This window comes from Arachis ipaensis, chromosome B10, assembly GCF_059453495.1.
Source record: "Arachis ipaensis isolate K30076 ecotype BB chromosome B10, ASM5945349v1, whole genome shotgun sequence".
Taxonomy (NCBI): domain Eukaryota; kingdom Viridiplantae; phylum Streptophyta; class Magnoliopsida; order Fabales; family Fabaceae; genus Arachis; species Arachis ipaensis.
Genome location: NC_142435.1, coordinates 11,228,786 through 11,237,957, shown reverse-complemented (window position 1 = coordinate 11,237,957; position 9,172 = coordinate 11,228,786). Strand labels below are relative to the sequence as shown.

The 9,172-nt window shown below is 34.1% G+C and overlaps 2 protein-coding genes across 2 annotated transcripts; one reads left to right on the top strand and one right to left on the bottom strand.

Moving 5' to 3' along the window:
- The first annotated feature begins 1,209 nt into the window (after positions 1-1,209).
- LOC107624288 (kinetochore protein NDC80 homolog) lies at positions 1,210-4,529 on the top strand. The gene is made up of 5 exons (XM_016326780.3): positions 1,210-2,126; positions 2,207-2,568; positions 2,728-2,974; positions 3,673-3,819; positions 3,996-4,529. Exons 1-5 carry the CDS (start codon positions 1,362-1,364, stop codon positions 4,242-4,244), a joined length of 1,770 nt encoding a protein of 589 aa, XP_016182266.1. The 5' UTR covers positions 1,210-1,361; the 3' UTR covers positions 4,245-4,529.
- A 286-nt stretch (positions 4,530-4,815) lies between these two features.
- Positions 4,816-7,580, bottom strand: LOC107623959 (mitogen-activated protein kinase kinase kinase 1). Its single transcript, XM_016326371.3, has 8 exons — positions 6,706-7,580; positions 6,394-6,478; positions 6,223-6,285; positions 5,938-6,095; positions 5,769-5,841; positions 5,611-5,670; positions 5,414-5,524; positions 4,816-5,313 (listed from the first exon to the last, which is right to left on the bottom strand). The coding sequence occupies exons 1-8, from the start codon at positions 7,440-7,442 to the stop codon at positions 5,101-5,103; spliced, it is 1,500 nt and encodes a 499-aa protein (XP_016181857.1). The 5' UTR covers positions 7,443-7,580; the 3' UTR covers positions 4,816-5,100.
- Positions 7,581-9,172: the final 1,592 nt, after the last annotated feature.

Here is a 9,172-nt window from a genome sequence, read left to right as displayed (position 1 = left end):
ATTCATCAGAACTAGTACATTAGATTCAATTCAAACAAGGAACAATGAATAACAAGTTTCACAGGTAAAGTCTACGTATTATTCAGCTACACAATCATAAACTACTAACTTGATTCAAATTCAGATTCAATTATTAACTGGAATTAAACTATATACCTCAGAAACTTCATTGGATTCAAATTTAAAATCCACTTTGCTCTGGTTCAGTTGATAATCTGAAGTTGAATCATCCATTATCTTCAAAACAATTTCAGAGCTTGATTTCAGAAATAATGAAAAACGAGAAAATCGAAAAAAGAGAACAGAGAGAGAAACTTACGTAAACGGCGAAGGATAAAACAGAGAGAAACGCACGAAAGAGATCGAAAAGAGAAGACAAAAAAACGCAGAAGAAATTCGAAGAAGGAAACAAAATCCTTTTGAAAAAGAAAGTTATATATTCACGCGTTGATTGATTGAAAAATCTGTTACGGAGACGCGTGAAACATACGTGCTATGAGAAGCGCGTTTTAGGAATAAAAGATATTGAAAACTTGTAAGACTTTTATAATGAAAAGGCTTGTACGTGAAGATTAATCGATGTTTTTAGTGCACTGACATATTTTTAGTAAGAATGATTATGAATTGATTCTCGGTATTAAACGCATTTTAGAAATTTTATTCAGATTATGTTTTTATTCAACCGACATATTTTTAGAAAGAATATTCATAAATTATGCACGATACTGAATACAATTTGAGAATTTGATTCAGGTTATATTTTTATTGGACCAATATTTTTTTATAAAGGATGTTCATGATATTAAATAATAACATTATAATTTCTATTTTATAATTAAAACTCTCTTTATTATAAAGTAATGAAACCTTAAAAAGAAAAGAGAGACAAAATTTAAAATTATCCCACCAAAACGCAAATCAAACAACAAAATAAAAAAAAATTTAAATCTAATGATTTTATGCTAAATAATTTGTTTATAAATAACCAAAATATTAAAAAATGAATATAAGATTTAAAAATTGATTTTATTTTGCATAAATTTTATAAATATTATACAAATATTTTCAAAAAATTTCGAATTGAAACATATAAATCGTTTATCATTTATAAAGTATTATTTTTATTTGTTATTTTTATCGTATTTAAAAATTATTTAAATATATTTTACTATTTCGATATATATATTTTTTTATGGAATTAAAGAGAGTGGCCCATGTACACCATTTTCTCTAGGAAACATACGAGGGACACTTTGAGCGGGAACTCCCCACAAAATTCAGAAATGTAACCTCTCACTCTCACACTGATTTCTTCTCAAAATTGAAGTGTTCTCCAATTCCAACCACCATTAACAGCAGATATGAGGCCCGGTGCTGGACCCCGCCGACAAAAGGACTCATTCATTCCGCCGCCGCCGCCAACTCCGCTGGATTTCCATCAGCGCAATCAGTTCCCCCGCGACTCCGACGCCAGTTTCGCAAGCAGCCGCCCTTCTTCCGCCGGAGGCGGCGCGGGGCGCACGAGGTTCGAGGACTACAAGGAGCGCCACTCGCAGCAATCGTTCATTTCCGCCATCAACTCGTTCCTAAAGTCGCGGAACTCTACCATCAGCTTCAAATCCGGCGGCACCACACCTTCCGCGAAGCACATCATCGATACCCTAAAGTTGCTTCTGAGAGAGATCGAGTACCCTGTGTCGAAACTCGAAGAGGATCTTCCCCCTCTCCTGAAGCGCCTCAATTACCCGTTCAAGCTCAACAAGTCCATCCTCAAATCCCCCGCTGCCCCTCACCAGTGGCCTTACTTGCTCGCACTCATTCACTGGCTCCTTCAGATCGCCTCCTTCGGCTCTCATCTCTCCCAATCCACCTCCAATACCGTCTCTTCCCTCCTCCAGGTCAACCTTGTCCACCAGTACACCCTCAATTCCTATCTTAACTACATTAAGGGCCATGATGATGTGGTTGAAGAACTCGAACTCGACATCATCGACAAGCTCAACCACCAGAAGGCCCTCGCCCAGGAGAAGCTCGAGGCTGCCAACAATGAGCTCAAGAGTTTGAGGGATGACTTGGAGAGGCTGAGGTTGCATCCCGTAAAGAAGGAGGAGCTGGAGAAGACTAAGGTAGTTAGATGACTTAGAATTCCTCTATTTTGAATTCAGTTTGGTTTGACTGCTCAATTGTTGTTTGTTTTGATTACAAGGGCATGCTAGAGGACGATGTGAAGAAGTTTAATCTTCTGATTGAGGATGTTGGGAGGAAGATTGAGGAGATGGAGAAGGTGCTGGCAGAGAAGGAGAAGGTTCTGGAGGCGAAGGAGCAGGAGAACCGTAGGGTTTGCGAGGAGAACAAGGAACTCAGGAGGACGGTAGAGGCACAGCCTGTGAATGTGAGGGATGTGGAGAGGATGAAGAGGGAGTTGCAGGCTTTGGAGAGGGAGATCCAGGAGGGCGAGCTTGCCCGGAATGTTTGGGAGGACAAGTTCTGGGAACTGGAGAATAATCTTTCTCACAAGTTCAAGGAGCTTGAGGTGCTTGCTTTGGATTGCAACCAAGAGCTGAGGAGGTTGAATTCTGCTCTATTAATAATATCTATAGATTATTGACTGTTTTGTCAAAATGAAGCAAATTCTATTGATCTTATTTCTATTAGATAGATGTTGTGTTTGTTGTCTATCTTTACAGTCAAGTCTGGACATCTAAACCTCCTTGCTGGTGTTTCTAGGTTGAAGATCGGTGATGATATTCAGTATCAGTTGAATGCCAAGGGAACTACGCCTGCTGAGATTATGGGTTTTGACCATAAATTGAGTCTGAAGCCTGCACTTAACTCATACGCTGAGGACATTAAGAAGATTTCTATGGGGAGATGGGAAGAGTTAATTTCCTATCAGCAGATGTCCAATGAAAATGCTGCTAGGCTTGAGGAAAAAAGAAATAATGTTGCAACATTGCAGTCACAGATTGATAAAGTAAGTGCATGATCATGCTCAGAACTTTATTAATGTTGATTCTATACTTTTATCCTGTCACAGATAACCAGTGTGTACTATGCTGTGTCACTTTAAGTTTCAACCTTCAAGGGGGAGATTTTGATTTTCATCTGTGTAGATTAGCCAAAGATAATTGTGAACTTGATGTTCTTCTACTGGAAAGTTTTGCTATTAACAAAATGCAATAATGAATAGGTGTAAATTTAATTTAAGTGATGGTGGCAGCATGCTGCACTGCTTTTGGAATGTAGGAGTTGGTCCAGGGTCTTTACTGTAGCTTATACATTTTACCTATGTTTCCAACGCAATGACTTATCATACTTGAGTCGTCTTTATGGTTTTGTTGTTTTTCTGTCCTTGGGAATTTAGAATCATCAATTATTCAGTTGTACTTGCATTACAATCATGTCTGCAGTAATTGCAGATGATGATTCAGCTATTCAAAATATTTGTTTTTTTTTTCCCATCTTTTAGTTGCCATATTTACTCTACTGTATTACACACAAACTAAATTTATGCTTTGCATCTACTGTTGATTTAATTTCTCTATATTTTCTGGCAATCTTTTCTCACTTTGTCAGAGTCATTTAGATGCGTATTGGAAGCAGAAGTCGTCTACCCTGTGAAAACTGTTGCCTGACTTTTGTTCTTCTGCTGTGTGTTACATTATCCACCAGATGGAAGCTGAACTAAACATGATAAAGAATGAAACACAAGATTATGTAAATAGATGTTCAGCTGAAGCAAAGCGAATGTTGGAGGATGTCCACGTAGCTGGTCATGACCTGGACATTATGGAAAGAGAGGCAGCTGAGGTTCTGAAGGTAATTCCATGGTTGTTAATTCTTCAGTAAGTAATTGAAGTTGTGAAGACTTGAAACATGTCTCTGGCGTCATTCTCTTCGTTGTGTTTAGGACTCAATCAATCTTGAGAGATAAGTTATGTTTCTGGCATGGTTCTTGTGTAACATGATTGCATCCGTTCTGGTTTCTTTTTCAGGCTGCCCAATTGAATTTGCAGGAAGCAATTAAGCAAAGTGAAGAGGAAATCCAAATGCGTGCTCGTGAGCTCCTGAAGTTGGTTGATTCAGTATCAAAGTATAAAGAATACGTGGGTTCTAAAATTTCAGAGATGAATAGGGAACTATCAGAAACTGCAACTGCTGTCTCTGAGGCATACAGGGGTTCATTTCCATCCCAATTCACCAATATATTGAATACAAATCGCCAGCCTGAGAGTAGAGATTGAGGCATTGTGCATATATATGCTATAGCATCTATGCAAACCAACCCCCCCCCCCCCCCCCCCTTAAAAAAAAACCGCATTGTGTATATTTTTTTATTTTGCACTTGCACACTCCTACGAGTGCTTAACTTGTTTTTTTTTAAGCTGAAAATTGTGCTTGGATGTTATTATTACAATTATTAAATCGAGTTATCATGTGTGCCAAGCTGTAGATGTTTTGAGAAGTCTCTTGAATGTAAAGATTAGTCAAATTGTAAAATAAAGTTTGAATCACATTATGTCATCATACGTAGTCATGCCTATTAAGTATTAGCTTAGCAAAACAAGGTTGATTTCTGTAAAATACTATTTTCTTTTTTCCACCGTCTTTGATTCTTGGTTATTATAGATTATTTTTTTATTAGAAAATTTTGCCTAGCAAACATATGTACCATAGTTATAAGTTCCATGAAATAAAAATGTTTATTTGTTGAGAAATATTCCTTGGTTTCTTCTGTTTTTTATTTTCTTCTATTTTTCTTCTGAGAGTTGGTGAGTAAAAGAATATGCGATATTGTCCTTTATGCAAGAGATCTTTAGCCAATTAATTATAGGTTTTAAACTATGTAATGTTCATGATATTCTTACCTGAGTATTTTTCTTTGTAAAATTGAAAATCCACTTAAGACTGGTAGTTATTTTCCTACATTTCATTTTTTACCTTCTGAATGACAGATGTAACTCTGCAAAAACACACAAAAAATAAAATAAAATAAAATAATGCTGCTTATCTGTGTCAGCTACCTATTTTTCCTCTTAGCTAGCTATTTACATTTCAACTCCTATGGCAACACTATATCCTGTTGGTAACTGAGGGGTCTTAAGACAGAAGAAGATTAATGCGTGGAGAGACAAGACTTATGGGAGATAGAAGTGGCCTCTTTACAAATGGATGATCCAACAGCTGAGTAGCAGTTGGCCTTTTACTTGGATTCACTTGTAAGCATTTCATTATGAAATCTCTTGCATCTTTTGATAATGTTTCAGGAACTGGAGGTGCTTCACCCCTTCCAATCCGAAATAGCGCTTGCATCTGTTTTAAGTTTTAACAAAAAATTTCAACATATTACTATCTATCATCCTCAGTTTTCATCCATGTCTATATATAGTAAATTAATAAATGTTAGACATACTCCTTCTAAATGAGAATAAGGAGGTTGCCGTGTTAACATCTCCAAAACTGTACATCCTAAGCTCCATATATCAGCTGCTAGTCCATAACCACGGTTTCGTAAGTTAACAACCTATCATCCAACAATGCAGAATTTTTGTTAGTAACATTAATTTTCAAGTAGATTAAAAATGATTGAAACTACATGCAGAGACAAACCTCAGGGGCCATCCAATATGGAGAACCTTTGCTTGATTTAACATCGTTTAATTTAGTTGCCTGATCAACACATAATTGATTGTTGTTAGCATTTGGAAATCACATTTTTAAGATGTAGTTAGCAGCTATTTGGAAATTGTTTTGATAAAGAAAGGCACCTTTGCCAACCCAAAATCTGCAAGCTTCACGGATCCATTTGCATCAACCAATATATTAGCACACTTGATGTCCCTAAAAGAAATTCGATTTTTTTTTTTCATTAGAATATTGCAGGTGTAAAATCATTATTACATTGCAGTAAGATAGAATTAAAAAGTTCAATGTTACCTGTGAACCACGTTACGATCATGGAGATACTTCAAACCACTTAGAATCTGTCTTGTGTATGCCGAAACCTGAGAATCCTTTAAACGATACTTTCTATAAAGACTTGCCAATGATCCTTTTGTTACAAGCTCGAGAAAGATGTATAGCATGTTATTGTCCTGAGAAATAAAGATTAAAATACAATCATCATTTACATAATCAAACTACAACAGTTTGTATAGAGTTGCCACATTAGCTCAATAGATAAAGAACTAATATTTATTCAGTCAAAAATTTCGAGCATACCTTGTCTGTGCCAAGATATCTAACTATGTTCTCATGTTCAAATTGACTCAGAAGATATATTTCCTGAAAAGAAGGCCACAAAATATTCACACAATCAAACATTGACTTGTAAGATGGAATGTACTAATATAAGCTTTAGATGAAAAGAGTTGAGTGATTCTGATTTCTGACCTGTTGAAGTTGGAAAATGCTCTGTTTGCCCTGGCTTCCTTCATCCAACAAAGATACCTCCTTCACCGCAAAAAAGAATCCATCACTGCCATAAAAGATTTATCAGCTATTGGTAAGGGAAAATTAACTAACTGAATCTGCCCCAAAGTAAATTCCCAAATAGTAACTAATTGCTAGTGCTTAGACATATTAAGCTAGAAGAAGATGACTTGAGTTTTCTAATATTAGTATTTATGGCAAGATATTAGTATCTAAAAATGACTTGAATTGAAAGAAGATGGAAGCGAAGAAACTCAAGAAAGGAATACTCACTCGGTAAAGCCTTCATAAACCGTTCCAAATGAGCCTTTACCAAGAATCTCGCCCTTTTGCCACGACATAAACGTTCTCCTAAAAGAACCATTTGGAGACACGTTATGAACATTTGACTCGCCAACAACATCATCGGAAACCTCACCACTAGCAACATCACTATCATCATCATCAGAAACATCAAGGTCCCCACTCTCTTCAAAGTACCTTTCATCTTGTTCCCTCGAAGGTGAATCCACAACATCAACATCATTGTCATCATCATCAAATGGTGGCCGCAACATCACCGGTGGAGGCCTAACACCCTTGATGCCCCCACCATCAAGTTGCTGAAAGCTTAGATTTTTCAGCCTAACATCGACATTGAAGCCAACCCCAGATTCAGTTTTAGGTGGAATTGGAAGTGGGGCTTGGTGTTCATGTGCTTCATCAACAACCTGGAGGTTGATGATGTTCTTGGTGGTGACAGGGGAAGGAGAAAGGCGAGACCTTTGGGCTTTTTCCCAAGCTGCGGTTGGAATAGAAAAGTCTTCGGGTCCAGAGAGACCGAGGGTGCGGAAGATGAGGTCAAACTCGCCGTCGTCGATGCCCTTGACCCTGAAGCTTTTTTGGTGGTTCAAAGAAGGAGGAAGGTCAATGGAGGAAGGGGTGAAAGAAGAGGAGACTTTGTAAGTGATGTTCTTCATGGCGTTGCGGCGATCGAGGCGTGGCTTCAAGCGCTTACCCTGTACCTCCATTGTTGGTCTCTGTGAAAGCTCAAAGCTCTGTTCTAAGCTGAAACAGAGGATGTCAGAAAGAGAAGAAAAAGAGAGAGACGGCAGATTGGAAGAAAGCGCAAAAGAACAATGGTGTAAACTGTGTCGGATAAGTAAATTATTGGGCAATGATTGTACTTATATTACCAAAGATAAGGAGAAACCTCGTTTAGCCACGTGGCTTCATCAGCGGAATTCAAGGCAATACCCTGTTCTTGTCTTGTCTTGTCTTAACGCAGTTAATAGAGGTTCTTTTTCTTTCGTTGACAATGTTTTTTTCTATAAAAATATTATCTGCAAATAAAATCAACCGCTAAATTAATCATATAATTCATTATCAATATATATTTATATTTTAATATGGTTATATCTTTTATCATGTTAAATATAGAAAATATATTAAAATTATAAAATATAAGTTTTCATAACATTTATGTGTAAAAATATATATAAATTAAAATAAAAAAAATTTAAAATAAATAATCTTAATTAGTGATCTTAAAACCCATATAATAATTTTATTAGAAAAATTAAAAAAAAAATCAAAATCGTATATCCCCTATAAGAACTTTTGATTTTTTGTTATAAATTATGTTTAATATCAATCCAAAAATTTGGAAAGAATTAAAATAAATTGGTTTAATTTAATTCTTGTTTTTTCTAAGACGATTGAATTGTTTTTTTTTTTAATTATTTTTACAATCAAAGAAAGTATATCTTACATGTTTTATATATGTTTCATAAGAATGTAATACAATTACGAGGATATACATTTTTTTTAAATTTGAATACATTTTTATTATTATATGAGAGAATTTCTCCTTGTACAAAACTATAGTAAAAATACTTTAAAAATTTTGGGGCTTTGAGGAAATAAAAGTTATTCTTTTGTTTTAAAGGAAATATGCATTCAAACAAATGTTTTTAATGTGGTTTTATTTTAAGAAATATTGTTAAAGTAAAGGTTCAAATTCGTAAGATTATTTGTTCTTAGTCACTTTAGTTATTTTATACTTTTGTTATTAATAATGTCAAAATTTGTTAATATGATATATTAAATAATATTATAATACATATTTGATAGTTTTAATTGGTTTTTAATATACTAAATTTATAAAATTAAATCAAATTAACTTTAAATTAAAATATTTCAATACTTCTAGATCTCCTTTAAATTAGAGTTAATTTTATTTTAATTTCATAAATTTATCATATTGTCAATTAATTAAAACTACAAAGTGTATGTTGTAATGAGTATGATATTACTTAATGTATTATATTAGCACATTTTAACACCTCAATAACAAAAATAACAAAATAATTAAGATAATTAACTTAAAATTTTTGAAAGATAAATTTAATTAAAAAATTTAAAAACTAATTTAAAAAATAAATAGTCTTTTAATTGGTTGCTAATATAATAAATTTATAAAACTAAATTATTTTAACTCTAAATTGAAATATTTCAATGCCTCTAGATCCTCTTAAATTAGGGTTAATTTGATTCTAATTTTATAAATTTATCATATTATCAACTAATTAAGACTACAAAGCATATATTATGATGAGTATGATATCACTTAATATGTCACATTAATACATTTTAACGTTATCAACAACAAAGATGATAAAATAACTAAAATAACTATCTTATTAAAATATTTAAAAGACAAATTTAATTAAAAAAATCTTTTAAAAATTAATTTAAAAAA